At 33.5% G+C, this 15,993-nt stretch overlaps 1 protein-coding gene across 6 annotated transcripts in view; it reads right to left on the bottom strand.

Moving 5' to 3' along the window:
* Nucleotides 1-15,993, bottom strand: part of ZDHHC17 (zinc finger DHHC-type palmitoyltransferase 17) — a 328,798-nt gene that overhangs the window by 48,042 nt on the left and 264,763 nt on the right. For all 6 annotated transcript variants that reach the window (XM_064491550.1, XM_064491551.1, XM_010988190.3 and 3 more), the window contains 2 exons: nucleotides 11,615-11,718; nucleotides 6,361-6,483 (listed from right to left, as the gene is read on the bottom strand). In XM_064491550.1, the coding sequence (XP_064347620.1) occupies nucleotides 6,361-6,483; nucleotides 11,615-11,718 (227 nt within the window). The remainder of the gene's footprint in view (nucleotides 1-6,360; nucleotides 6,484-11,614; nucleotides 11,719-15,993) is intronic.

Here is a 15,993-nt window from a genome sequence, read left to right as displayed (position 1 = left end):
TAAAAATTCCAATTGGAATGTTTTTTAAAGCAATTTCATTACCTTCTTTATAGTTAAAATATCTGTTCCTGAGAGTTATTTTTATTCACCTTTCAAATCCTTGCTAGGACTACGGCAATAAGTGATTTCCACTAGTTCTAAAGAACAACTTTTTTCCACAAGGATAGGGGAACTTTTTTTCTGCATGCTAAAAAATAACTCCTACCACCTTTTCATTGTAAGCTTTTCAAAGAGAAGTGTTATATTTTTATAACACATTATTTTTTGTAGCTTGAAGACCCTAGCTGAAAACTACAAAACTCTGAGAAGATCATATAATTCTTATTTTTAAACTCAAACCTCCTTGTAATACTGTAAGGTTATTATCAAGAAATGTTCTTGCAGGTACTAATGATCTGTAGATTTTGAGAAGGAATTATCCATGAACAAGAGATATCAACAATTATTTGAAAATTAAAAGCAAATAGGTAACACTCAGATGTCTCCAGAGGGGGACACTAATGAGAAGCAAACCAGAATATGTTATAAAACCCCAGAAAGGCTACGGGATTAAAGGCAATAGTCACGTCCAAAGAAAGTAATAAGAAACTGGACTATAAACAGAAATACTGGTTCAAAGTCTATATAAATTGCTGAAAAATTGTTGTTTTCTAAGTTACATTCTTAATGAAAGTGAGTATTTATTTAGCATCACAACAGGCATTTCAGTGACATGGAAGCAATCAAGCAGCTGACAGTGCTAGACAAGTATTCTTTGTGTATTATAATCTTAAAAAGTGACTACTCAAATAATTCAAACTCTTAAACTGCAGGCTCACTCTTGTGTCTCTAAGTTTCACTGTATGATCGTAATTTCTGGCTTATGTCGATTTTAACAATCAACCATTCAGTATTTGCCAAAAGGTGTATTAAGTGCATCTAACAGAGAAGTTTGAGACTCAGGGAATTAAATCACGGAATCATATGAGACACTGTACTGAAAATCTAACAATGAAAGTCTACAGGCTGAACAGACATTTGGGAAGTTCCTGTTGTGACTTCCAATCAGCTCTGTTATGTCTTCCCTGAATATGAGTGGTCAAATATGACCAAATAATTGAGGAAAGCTTCAAACTGAAGGAGATCAAAATAAACTGAAGAAGCCCAAAATAAACAGATAATATATAGAGAAGAAAAACTTAAAAAACAAAAGTTCTAATTAATAACCTCCAAACAATAAGAGAAGATAATATATTCATGACATAAGAATAAAGTATTTTTTAAAAGGAATGGGGGGGGCAGAGATCAAGAAAGAATGCTTTGAAATTGAAAATGTAACAGATAAAATTAGAAATTCAAAAGGATTAGAAGATAAATTAAGAAAATCTCCTCAAAGTACAATAGCTATAAAAGGCAGTTGAAATAAAGATAAGAAAAAGAAAGAATCAATCTGGTTGATCCCAATATCTGACAAATAAAAGTTCCTGAAAGAAAAAACAGAGAAAATGAAAGTGAGGCAGTCTTGGGGGCACAACACAAGCATACTTCCCTAAACTAAAAAGGCAAGTTTTCAGGTTAAAAGTGGCTACTTAATGGTCATAACCTGAATTTAAAATAAATAAATAAAAAGAACCATAGCAATACACAGTAATGTAAACTTCCACAAAGTCGGGGATCAGGAAAAAAAACGTATATGCTGGTTGCCAGGGAAGAATAATAAGCCATACACAGTGTGTTCTCATAAATTATAAGCTCTGTATTTTTAAACAAAGCCTCATATTTGTTTTTTTTTAACTGAAGTATAGTCAGTTTACAATGTTGTGTCAATTTCTGATGTATGTATTTGTTATGAAAGCCTTGACTTGAAATCAAACTGAATCAGAGACTACGAGCATTATTAGCTGTTGTTAATGAAGAATCCTGAGGTAACGGGGGACTGCCGAAGACAAGAGCCTGGGCCAGTCCTTTCTATTTTACTACATTAGGGTAGAAATCTAAGAACAGCTGAAAGACTTCCACTCGAAAACACTAGGAATATAAACAATCCAGGCTGGGTGAAGGTCTCTTCCTTTCTAAATTATACTGACTTTATATCTTAAAATCATGAAAGTGATGGAATTACTTTGCTTGCAATAAGTTCTTTTAATACATCCGGAGAGAACATAACTATCAGAAGAGACACTTCTCCATGGGTCTCTGGAGCTCCCATACGTCTTGCTGAGTACATGAGAAGACTGCAAGGTCCTGACCACTCTGTACATAGGCCATTTCTGAGAGATGTGTTTGCATCAAGCCACCCTGAGAGATGAGGTAACTTCTCCCTCTGGGACAAAGAGCAACCTTGCTTTCCATATACTATAAAAGCAAAGAATATCTAACTGTGTGTACTGCATCCAACTGGACCATATCAAGACACTCCCATAGGATGTAGGGAGCAAGAGGGATTTACACAAATATGATATTCATGCTATTTGCTGTGCTATGAAGAATAAAGTCCTTTGTCTCTACCTGAGTCATGTATCTTCTGCCAGCATCCATGAAATAGTAATACACTACAGCTTTTAAATAGGGTGTAATTCTAGACTCAAAAGTAATTGACTATACTTCAATAAACAAAACAAAAAAGAAGTAAAAATTAACCTTGAGGCTATAAATACCAGTTATTGTTAAAAACTGCATTTACTCACCATTGTTTGTTTTAGGGAAGTAAATTGCTAGACTATGTATTGTAAGAAATGAAGTTTACCACCCAGAAGATATAATATACGCAGACACTGTAATTATTAACTTAGTCTATAATTACTGACTTTATTCTGTAACCGTACTTGTCCATAAGTGATGGAACAAACTGTAAGGCAGGCAACGAATGTCAAGACTTTTTGTCTGTATTTCTCACTTCAGAGTTCCTTGTTTATTTTTAAACACAAGACAAATGTGATCTTTCTGATCAACAGAATGAGATCAAACGTGTCTCAACTGTAACGCTTGAAACAACAACAAAAAGAAATGCTTTAAAATTCCGAGAAAATCAATTTTAATCTAGAAGTGTATGCTCAGCCAAACAACAAATAAGGTGTGAGGGCAGAAGAGAAAGTAACTTCAAAACATTTACCTCCCAAGTTCTTTCTCTTGGAAAGTTATCAGAAAATGTGTGCTACTAAAACAAGGAGTAAACCAACAGAGACAAAAACGTGAGATCCAGGAAACTGAGACCAACACTGGAACAAAGGGATTTCCCAGAATGAATGCAAAGGTAAATCTCAAGACAATGACTGTATGTCGCTCTAAAGAGCAACAGTCTGGGCTGAAACAGAAAGATGGAGAAAGCCAAGAATGACTTCATACTCCCTCCACCAAAAAAGGAACCAATAAATTATCTAATACTGTTTGCAAACAGAGATGGGTTTTATAGTTCTGTCTAAAAGTATGGGAATAATTAATTATAATACATAGAAATTTAAACAAATAGAAAAAAAATGAAACAACTATTACTTCAGATAAAAATTACAATTCTACAGAAAAAAACAGATAATCATGGAACACTTTTGGGCTTATCAGTACAGATTTACACACTTCCAACAATTTAAACGTTGCATAGTAACTTAAGTAAAATTGTAACAGAGGAGGGGAGAAGTATTAGTGGGGTAGGTGACTTAGAATACCTAGTTATCCAAAATAGAAAGTCAAATATAAATTAAGAAATAGCATAAAAATTGGCAGCATTTATTAAGATTCAAAATTCATCCTTCCAACTTTCTTACTTCTGAGACTCCTACAAACATATATGAATATAATATGAATATGGTATGTGAACAAGGTATTAATTACAACACTGAAGTAGTAAAAACACTAGAATCAATCTAAATGTTCATCAGTAGGTAAACCATGAAAAAAATTACGTCCATACAATTGGATATTATACAGCTTTTTAAAAAGAATGATGTGGCTCTAGGTGCACTGATATGAGAAATCTTGAAGATACATAAATTAAATGAAAAAAGCAGAAAAGCATTTGATATCATTTGTATAGATAGCTTTGTAGATAAAAGTAGCAACATAAAATATAAAATACAAGAGTAAATACTAAAAGAAACAGCCAAAGTATTAAAAATAATTACTTTTGGGGTACAGAACCCAGGGGGTAGGAAGGGATTGCTGTTTCCCATTGTAAGCCTTTAAATACTATTTGATTTTTTAAATTGTTTATATACTATTTTGATTAAAATAACACTAACTGAAAAAATACAGAGGCTTACAGAAGGCTAGATAATTTGAGCCAACCCTTTCATTAAAGAAAACTTTTAAAAGCTCAATGAATTAAAAGAAACATTTCCTAAAAAGCAAAACCTAAGAAGATTAAGAGCATTTACCTGGCAAAGATTCAGGAGAAGGTTAAAACTGGGAGAAGTTAGAAAACCGCTTGGGCCCCATCTGCCCTAGAGACAACTGCTGATGCAGAAGAGTTGGCCAAGAGACAAGCTACGCAGACAAAAGCAAAATAAAGGTTGGGACCCCAAAAAGCTGCACTGCAGGAGTAATGAAGAACCAGAAGTAACCCTGGCTGTAGCATGGTCTTCAGCCATCTGAGTGATCCAGAAAATCTAAAGCTTTAAATTAAAGTTGCGCGTCGCAGAAACAAATGGGATCTTCTCATCTTAGGCCTCAAATTATTCAACAAATAAGTTTTCAAACACAATGTCTAGTATACATTCGAAGATTATCAGGCACACAAAGGATCAACATAACAGATACAGACCCACACAGATTCCAAATGCTGTCTTCTTAGACAAAGATTATATAATAATTATATGTTCAAGTATACAAGACAAGATGGAAAATTTCAGCTACAAATGAATCAAAAAACAGAAGTTTGAAAAACATAATTGAAATTCTAGAACTAAAAAATAAACAAAATGAAGAACATGTTGAATAGATTTAACAGCAGATTACACGTAGAGAATAAATGAACTGGAAGATAAGTCAGAAGAAGTTTCCAGAATGAAGCAGAGAGAAAAGAGTAAGAGATAAAGAGCATACAATGAAAAAGTCAAACATACGTTTAACTGGTGTTCCAGGAGGAGAGCAAAAAGAGAATGGGGCAGAAGCAATATTTGAAGAAATAATAGCTGAGATTTTCCAGAACTGATGAAAACATCAATCCACAGAATCAAGAATTTCTTTCAGTCTCATTCAGGGTAAATAAAAAGAAATCCACACCTAGAAACATCATCACGAAACTGCAGAAAACCAGAAACAAAGAAAAAGTCTTAAAAGCAGCCAGAAAAAAGAAAAAGAAAAAGCCTTTAAAAGTGCAATACTTAGACTGATTTCTCAAAGTAACAGAAGCCAGAAGACAGTGGAACGGTATTTTCAATGGGTAAACAAAAATAAAACAAACAAAAACTGCCAACCTAGATTTCCATACCATGTGAAAATTTCCTTCACAAATACAGGTGGAAGTAAAAACATTTTCTGACAAACAAAAACAGAATTTAGATGTTAGGAGACCCATAATGAATGCAGAAGGAAGGTTAGAAATACAAAAAGGGCACAAAGAACAAATAAAAGGAAATACATTCTCTGGAAGAAAGTGATTCATGGAGTTCAATGCTTTAGTTATTACTTGCTTAATCTTTCTTTAGTACTCTAAGGGCAAATTCTTTTACCTGACATTAACATCCCATTTGTCTCTAAACTCTATATGCTGTACTTAAACAGCACATCTGCAAGCAGTTCATTTCAGACTCATGTCTTTATCTAAAGATCTTGCATCCAAATTGTCAGAGACCACTAAACTGGATTTACTAAGAAAGATTTTATCATTCTGACTCTTGCTTATCTAATTACTACCTACTATTGTTAAATAAGCAGATTAACAGTAAGTAATAAAAGTAATTTTTACTGAGTATGTAAAATATTCTTCATTTAAGCTGGTGTGAGATTATTATTACCTATATCATCTTTGTAACCCTCTCTTTCCTTTTGTAGCTTTTCCCCCTGGAATTCATATTTAAAATGTGAGCTGCAACTTAGACTGTCTGAGTTAAAGTCCTGACTCCAACATCAGCTATGTATCACTGGTAGCGTATTTAACCTCTTTATGCCTCAGTTTTTACATCATTAGGACAGCAGTAAAAACTTATTTTTCACATAGGGTTGTTTCAAGAACTAAGATTTAAGAAAATATTCATGAAAAAGCACTCAGCACAGTACCTGGCAAATAATAAGCATTCACTAAATGTTAAAAACAATTTTTTTTTCAGGAAAAAAGGCACATAGAATCTACATTTTAAAAATAATGAATTTTAGAAATTATATACTTTATAATTATTTCTAATAATTTTATAATAACTAATTACTTAAAAATACAGAAATACTTACTTGACTAAATCTATTCTGTTATTGATGGCAGCCCAATGGAGGAGTGTAACATTTTCTTTGTCTGGTTGCCGTACATCATAACCTGCTTCCACTAGTTCTCGGCAGCGTTCATATATTCCATATCTTAAAAAGAAAGACAGTATGAGATAGTTACTACTATTTGACAAGATATTTGAAGGTGAAAGTAACGTTTCCAAAAGAAATTAATGCTCCATTTTGATATGTGGAAATTAAGACGGCTTTCTCAACAAAAAGTGTTACTTTAAAAATACCAATATTCCAATAGCTCTTACTAATCCATTTCACAATTTTAAATTTCTCATCTATAAGAATGCAATATCTCATAAAGTGGAAGAGAAAAGGATACCATAAATAAAATGTTTACCCATTGCTTGTTTTTATTAATATCACCACTTATTCACAGAACACTTAAGGTAGCTTATAATAATACATACAATTACGTTAAAAATATTAAGTCATAAAGCAGCAGCAACACAGAATTTATAAATGATTTAGAAAAACGCCAAGAAGAAAGGATGTTTTACAATCTCAGGATTCTTTATTTACAAATTTAGTTTTGACATCCTGAAGGTAAATAAAAAAGTAAGTCTGTGGGTGGGAAGTAGGGAAAGTGGGGGAAGAGTCTTCCGAGTTCAAGCCAATGAGACATAAGAGAAAGTCTACTGGGAGAGTTTGAGGAAAGATGTCCATATGTGATAAATAAGAAAGGTACGTGCAGAGAGCCTGACCTTTTCCTCCCTTTGTTTTCAGTTACTGTGTAGCAGCGTACATTTTTTTTTAAAACTCTGTATTATGTAAATTTTCAAGCATAAGCAAAAGTAGAGAAAATAGTACAATAAACCATCAAGAATCTATCATGGAGCCTCAAAAACCATCAACTTCATCCTAAACAAAATATTGGATGCTCAGAAATATGAGACACAAGAACAAATGGGCTTTGACTATACTTGTAATCTCTTTATCAGAGTGGTCTCCAAAATGGGAAGGTACACCACCACAGGGAGAGGCTGGGAGAAAGGTGGCACAATAATGGGACACTAAAAGCAAATACTAAAACTACCTATACTCATGTTTTAGCTAAGAGAGAAAGAAGTGAAGCTTCACTAGTATTTCATACAGCCTGCAGCGTCTCACTGCTCCACTATCCTATCTCTATCCTACACGTGTACATGTATTCACACACACACACACACTCATACGTGCGCAAGGTAATCCACCTAAAGGAAGAGCAAGAGTTCCACAATTCACAGGAGATGACAGCAGTACCTGCAGTTCTTCGTTCTTTTTCAGCAAACTGTTTACATGTACCCAGTTAAGTGACTAGGCCTGTTACCTCAAAGAGCAAACTCTACCTCACACTTAGAATAAGTTATGATAAAAATCCTAACTATATACAAAGAGTCACTGATTATTTTTCTAACATTTAAAAGTGAGTATGCATTTTCCTTTTAACAAAAAAGACAAGTGTTTCTTTTCTGGGGAGGAGGGCAGAGGCAGTGATGGCAAATAACTGTGACTAGTATGCTACCAACCATATTCAGCTGACCCTTGAACAACATGGGGGTTACAGGCAACAACCCTCCTCCAGTCAAAAATCCACATATAACTTTACCCACGGTTGGCCCTCCATATCCATGTTTCCACATCTGTGGATTAAACAAGTGTGCATTTATTGGAAAAAAATCTGCATTTAAGTGGATCCAAGCAGTTCAAACTTGTGTTGTTCAATGGTACATTGTATTCTTAAGAAGCATAAAGATATTTAGTCTGTTCCCCTTCAAGGCAAGGGGAATACTTCAGACACAGTGAGAAAGTAACGACTCTTATTTCAGTAAAACATCTACTATAATGAGAACTTTTTTTTAACAGTTTTATGCTTGGAAATGTTTCCATCATTATATAATATAGTTTCTGAAAAAGCTTACACTACAACTGTAAAAACTTTCTTATGTGAACACACTGAAAAATTTTGAAACAATTTTCTAACATATGTGAACCCATTTGCTATAATTACAAAAATGCCAAAACCTGATTAGTTTGCAAGCACTAGAATCAGAAAATGTATATTTACAAGGTAAAGCTCAGTAAAATCTTTACTTAGTGTATAGCCCTAAAAAAGTAATTATTATGTCTTAATAAATATAGCATATGTTGTAATTCTTCCATTTGGGAATTATGCATCTTTGTGAGATTTGTCTTTCTTTCACCCAAAAGTCATTAAAACCAAGTATCCAAATGAAATTAATTTAGGGCCAGATTTCCATATCATTGTAACATAAAATATTAAACTATCTAAAATCATAATGAAGAAGCGTATTTAATTATACTACTCCCACTACAAGAAAGGTTAATGAAAGATACTAAAGTAAGACCTAAAGAAATACATACCCCAATTTCCCCAAATTAATCTGTAAATTTAATGAAAGTCTAATTAAAATCCCAAATGAATATCACATGAACTTTCCAAGTAGAACCCTAAAATTCATTTGTGAGAGTAACAGGTCGAGAATAGCTGAGATGGGGGGAGGGTGTAGCTCAGTGGTAAAGTGCACACTTAGCATGCAGTATCCTGGGTTCAATCCCCGGTACCTCCATTAAAAAAATTAATATATAAATTAAAAAAAAAGACATAAGAAAAAAATAAATCAAAAAAGAATATCTGAGACAATTCTGAAATTAAGAAATAAGTAAAACAATGTGGCATTATACAAGATTAAACAAATGGGAGAGAAAAGAAGAGTATTTACAAATGGGCCCCAGAGTGACATCAGCATCATGATAGAATAAGACATCCATCGTTTTGTCCCCTTCCAACAATAACTCAGCACCTATCCACGGACCTCTGTGGGAGCTATGGGATCTAGCACCATAGGCCAAGGGAGCTGGAAGGAGTCTCACCCACTCATGCTTTGGGTAACAGGCATTCAGATCTAGTCCCAGCTGTGGGCCTTGCAGTAACTCAAGCACTGACTCTAGCCCCTCTTAGCCATTGTCTGGGAGCTCCAGACAACACTGTCTTAGACAATCACCCACAGATGAGAGAGCCTTTGTGGAAGTCCAGGTTTCCACAGAAGTTCCAGCACATTGCTGCAGAAAAAAATGGGTTTGGACACACTGGAGAGGAGTGCTGAATCATGAGCTGCATGACTTGACTCGGGGTGGGAAGGGGCTGGGAGAATAGCAGACAGGACTCCTAGAAGGCGTTAAAGGGACACAGATCCCACTAACTTCTTCACAGACACCATCAAAATACATAATACATACAAACCAATTACAGAAAGACAAAAGAACTCAAAATCGGTAAATTTAAAATGGTAATTCACACAGGAAGAAACCCAAATGGCCAATAAACATAGAAAATATATTCAACACCTTTTATAATCAGAAAAAGGCCAATCAAAAGAGAGAAAAAACATTTCACAACCAGCAAACTGATAACAATTATCAAGTGTGACAAAACTAGGATTTAGCAAAAATGCAATGAAAAAAGAACTCATTTCCTGCAGATGAAACTATAAACTGGCATAGCCACTTTGGAAATCAATTTGGCAATAATTGGTAAAGTTGAAAAGGAACACAGCGAACAAGCCAGAAATTCCAACTGAGTTGCTCACCCTAGAAGAACACCTGTTTATGTACTTGGGGGAACAGGGAGAAAGACATTCATTGATGCAACGTTTGAAATAAAGGAAAAGTAGAAACAATTTTAAGCATGTCTCAGTAAAGAATGATAGAATACAACAAAGCAGTTACACAGGACAAATTAGGCTCTCATTTACCAACACTGATAAATCACGAAGCTATATAGTTTTGTTTTTATTTTAAAAAACAAGTTGCAAAAGGATCTGTAGAGTAGAATACAATTTATGTAAATTATAAGCATACATTATAATAGCATATTTTGCCTATAGATGTCTGTAGAAATGTATAGGAATGTTCATGAGAATGATTTACAGCAATTTCAAGAGAGGTTTCCTTGGGGAGATAAGGGAAAGTAATTTGAGCAATCTGTAGCAATTACAGCAAAATGTTAGCATCTGCTTAATCTGACACTTATATTCTTCTCTATATTTACCTGTAGGATTGAAATGCTTCAAAATTTAAATAAATGTTTTAAAAGATAGAAATGATACTCACGGTGAAAAAGAATATGAAAATGAATATATGTATACTCATGTTATGACTGAAAAACTGTGCTGTACACCAGAAATTGACACAACATTGTAAACTGACTATAATTCAATAAAAAATTTTTTTTTAAAAAGTAGAAATGATAGACAGCATTCATAAATACTTTTCAAGAAATAGAATAGTTAGAAGCATATATGAGGAATGAAGTAAGATGGTTGTTTTTTTCTTAAGATGAAAGATGTTGGAGTATATATGTGCTGATGGAAATGATGCATTAGGGTGAGACAGATTAATAACAAAGGAGAGAAAGGAGATATCAGAAGGAGCAAAGTCTCAAAAGGAAAAATGAATGTAGAATAGTATACTTTGCTAAATACAGTTGACACAATGTGCTTTGATTTTTGATTATACGTAACATTCAAGAAAGTAGGGCGACATCAGTGGACTAAGGACTTCTAAAAGTTTGCTTTTCCAAAAAGATTATGAAAAACTGGCAGAATCAACTTTTTTCAGAACTCTGGAAACTAACAAAAGGCTTTCAGCAACCCAAGGAACATTTAGCCAAGAAATGAGCTGAATTTCAGGAAGCACAGAGGACTTTGTGGTGGTGTAAAGTATCACAGTCCCATTCTCTGCTCCCTAGCAGCCTTGAAAAGTAAATTTGTATTCCTGGTACTGATACCAGAGTGAGCAGAATAGGGATGGAGTTCTCTCAAAGCTTCATTCCCAAAGAGGAGTCATTATCTGACCTGGAAGAGTCCATCTGAAAGGCTTATCTACTGGACCTCACCCAGATTCATTAAAAGCTTTGCTCTCGTGGGGCTGAAGGGTGGGGGTTGTCGAACAGTTTAACATCATAGTGGTTTGAGAGGATGGATAACAGTTGCGACACACAAGAAACAAATCAAAAAGCTCAAGCAAAAGCTGAGGAGTGAGATATCCACAGGGGCTTTGGAAAGCTCAGACGTTTTCTTGGGAAGCTAGAAGGCCACACACATGTTCAACAGAGAGAGAACATCAAAAGGAGAAAGAAATATAAGTATTCACATTTCGCTTAAAATACAGATGTCAAAGAAGAAAACAACTATAACAAAAAACTTACTGTGTAGCCTTAACTATGTCCCATGTGCTGTAATCGTCAATGTGAGCTTTCCGTCCGAGGGGTTCACCATACCCATGGTTATAATGGCTTTGAGGTTTGATTTCCTATTAAAGAAAAAAAATCACACAGAAGTAAGAATTGAGAAAAGAGGTACAGAAACATTTCAGTATTCTACTATTTTTTTTGCTGTTTGAAAAATGCTAGTTATTTAAATAATTTTTTTGCTGAAGTCTGTACTCTTTAGAGAAAAAGCACGTTCAAATAGATCTACCCCTTAAACAAACTCTCAAAACGGACAAGTTGCAAGACTATAAATTACTGACAAATTAGTAACTGAAATTCATCTTTAGCTCCACAGAACTGTCCTACTTCATCAATCAACTCTCATTCCCTCAGACTAATTTTTCTATTATTCCCACATAATCCCTAGCTCTTACACTCTACTTCAAAAGTTTCATCACATGCCAAATAACAACTAAGGTCCTAAGGAAAAGAATTCAGAGATATTATTCCTCTACTATTCTCATATATTACCGTTCCTTACACTCCTTCATGCTGAGGGCTTGTTAAGTATCTACTATTAGGCGACTAAAGAACAATGGGGCAGCTCTATAAAATGTAAACCAGCTTGAGCAGTTCTAAAGATGTCAACACCCTTAAAGAAACTAATTGTTATATAAAAGTTTCATAGATTACATCCACTTAAAGCTTATATGCTGTGTGCAATTTTTCTACTTAAAATCAAAATTTACTATGCATAGTCAGTTTCCTCAATATACCACAGCACTAAGATACAATTGTTTCTTTGATATGAAAACAGAAAAATTGAGCATATTTGACTCTACTATTATCCATTCAAATTTCTCTAATTCTGGTATTTTTCTCTCATGCACACACGCGTGCGCACGCACACACATACATACACATAAAAGGATAGGGCATAGCATGGTATTTGGAAAGAATTAAGTCCTTAGAATAATTCATGGTCTCTTGATCACTGATATTTAATAAAACAAATTTAATGATATTTCATTGGAGGATTAGCCATTTAATTTGTGTGGAAATTCCAAAAGTGATTTGTTTGAGCCATACATTTAGACTATCTGAGAATTTCAAATGACAGGGAACTAAAAAGTTTCACAATAGCAAACTCTGCTTAGTACCTAATCTTTCAACAAATTAGATGCTAAGTTCCTTATGAAAATGCCATAGTCAACATTAAAATACTACTGTAATAATCATAAATCTACATTAGCAGAAGAAAATAGATAAAATCAAGATTCACAACACAACACACATAACGCATACAGTTTACTAAGTAATTTTTTGAGAGATTGTTCTTGAGCTCCATTAAAAAAGAACTGGTTAAATTTGAACATGGGCAGGTATAGTATTTTGGGTTTATGCAAGATTCTAAATAATTGACAAAGCAAACCAATACATAAGATTTACCCATTTAATTTTTTTAAACTTTTTCTATTTAATTTCTCCACTGAAATCCAATTCTCAACTTCTCTATGCTCTAAGTAGCACAAAGTGAAGAAAGACACCTCTCAGATCAGTAACACTTCCTTCTATCTTTTTCTGATTTTATTCTCCCCTACCATAGGGAAAATAACTTTTTTGATTCTTATTTTCCTATAGGACTATAAGATATCTGAAAGACAATAAATGGTCACAGTCTACAAGCAGAATGGAATAATACATCCAACAAAACATGTATTGAGAGCCTGCTACAAACAAAGCAGTCTACAATGTACTTAGGACCCCAAGCAAGGAGGGTAAGGCCAGTGCAAAGTTTAAGAGGGTGCCAAAAAACTCCCTAACCAAGATTTTAAAAAATCTTAATGAATTACCTTTTAAAAATCAAAACCAATGCAAAAAAAAAAAAAAAAAAAAAGAAAGAAAGAAAGAAGAAAAGAAAACCCAAACATCAATTTTTTTTTAAAATTGAAGTACTCAGTTACAATGTGTCAATTTCTGGTGTACAGCACAATGTCCCTGCCATACATATACATATTTTTTAATATTCTTTTTCATTAAAGGTTATTGTAAGATATTGAATATAGTTCCCTGTACTATACAGAAATTTTTTAAATCTATTTTTATATATAGTAACTAATATTTGCAAATCTGAAGCTAACATTTGCAAATCTCAAACTCCCAAATTTATTCCTTTCCACCCCCTTCTCCCCAGTAACCATAAGATTGTTTACTATGTCTGTGAGTCTGTTTCTGTTTTATAGATGAGTTCATTAGTAACCTCTTTTTGCTTTTTTTTTTAAGATTCCACATATGAGTGATATCATATGGTATTTTTCTTTGTTTCTGGCTTACTTCACTTAGAATGATGATTTCTAGGTCCAACCATGTTGCTGCAAATGGCATTACTTTATTCTTTTTTATGGCTGAGAAGTATTCCGTTGTATAACTATACCATCGCTTCTTTTATCTAGTCATCTGTCAATGGACACTTAAGTTGTTTCCATGTCTTGGCTATTGTATATAGTACTGCTATGAACATTACAGTGCATGTAGCTTTTCGAACTAAAGTTCCCTCAGGATATATATCCAGGAGTGGGATTGCTGGATCAAATGGTAAGTCTATGTTTACTTTACTGAGGACTCTACATACTGTTTTCCATAATGGCTATACCAAACTACATTTCTACTAGCAGTGTAGGAGGGTTCTCCTTTCTCCACACCCTCTCCAGCATTCATCACCAAACATCAACATTTTAAATACAGACAGCACTACTATCACTCAATTTTCCTTCTATGCCAGGCTCCACTATGGCTTGGAGAAGTATTGCAAATCGAAATGCAAATACCAAATACAGTTTCTTGCTCTTAAGGCCTTTAAAATCCAAAGTGGAAGGACAAAATAGGTAAGAAACATAAGTCAAAGATCAGAAGCAAGAGCTAGGTTAAAACCTAAATAAGGACAAATAAGATGCAAGAAGTACTAACATAACTTTAAAAATTATTTCAACTGGAAAATCTGTTAGGGCAAACTGCTACTCTTTTTTTTTTTTTTTTTTTTTTTTTACTAAGGACAAATATATTGCTTTCACAGGCAAATAACAAATATTCATAAAATAAAAAATAAATATCTTTTTAAGCCTTACTATTATAATGTTTTCATGTCACCTTAATTTCATTTTTATCTCCAGAGACCTGTTATTATATATATAATGGTTCAACTGTATTCTTAGTTTATCTACAGTCCATTTTGTAACACTGACATTGCCAAGTGTGATCTTCCAAATGTTCTAGAAAGCAGACTTTTTTCCCCAATAACATTTAAAAATTAAACCTATGTCAGTATTTATTTTATCCCAATTATAAGGTTTTTATTTGTTTCTACTTTTTAGCAAAGGAAATCTGATTTTTTGGAAGATGGCTTTACTTATGTCCCTAGAGTAATTCTAGGGAGGTAGAGGTATTCCCACTAAAAGACAGAAAAAAATGGTGTTTAAGCAAATCTCCAACCTGTTTTATTATTTTTAAAAAATTGATAATACGAATCTTATGTTTCTTACTTTTAATCATATTGGAAATTGATACATCTCTAGAACTAGTACTTTGACAATCTGACAAATGACACTATCAAGATAACCACCACTATCAATAGGCCTTGGAATAATCAACTTTTAAAAAGTTTTAAACTTTTAAAAAATATAAAATAAGAAAGTATTGTGTTAATGTAAATAAGTCATAAACGTATAGATGAATTAATTTTTTAATTATAAATTTGCTATTATATATCAGATAAATTTTCAACATACAAATAATTAATGACACTTATTTTTCCTTACTTTAATGGGAACCAAGAAGCAATTTAATTGATATCTCTGTAAGGGAAAGTAATGCTGATTTTAAAATACAGATGTAGGTCATTATAACTTTTAAGAATGCAGAGGGGGTAGGTATAGCTCAAGGGTATAGTGCGTGGTTAGCATGCACAAGGTCCTCAGTTCAATCCCCAGTATCTCCTCTAAAAGTAAGTAAGTAAATAAATAAATAAATAAACAAACCTAATTCTCCACCCATCCTCCAAAAAAAGAAAAAAAAAAGAAAAGAAAGAAAAAAAAAAGAATGCAATAATTCCATTAGAAGCAGCATGGTGTAACAGAAAAAAGTTTGTAACTGAGAAGCTATTGAATTGAAGGTCTGCCACTCTCTATCTCAGCTACAACCCAGGAAGGCAATTAACAACACAGGAAGGCAGGTCTCTCATTTGTAAAAAGAGGATGATGAATAAAATTGGAGTAGAGTTCCATTGAGGTGCCTCAAGGACCAAAATCAGGGCATCAAAGAGCTTGATGGTTTAATCTCCACTCAATTCACTCTCTTCTTAAACAAAGCACTTTATTTAT

The sequence above is a fragment of the Camelus dromedarius genome, chromosome 11 (genome assembly GCF_036321535.1).
Source record: "Camelus dromedarius isolate mCamDro1 chromosome 11, mCamDro1.pat, whole genome shotgun sequence".
Classification (NCBI taxonomy): domain Eukaryota; kingdom Metazoa; phylum Chordata; class Mammalia; order Artiodactyla; family Camelidae; genus Camelus; species Camelus dromedarius.
This window is presented reverse-complemented; position numbering and strand designations above follow the sequence as displayed.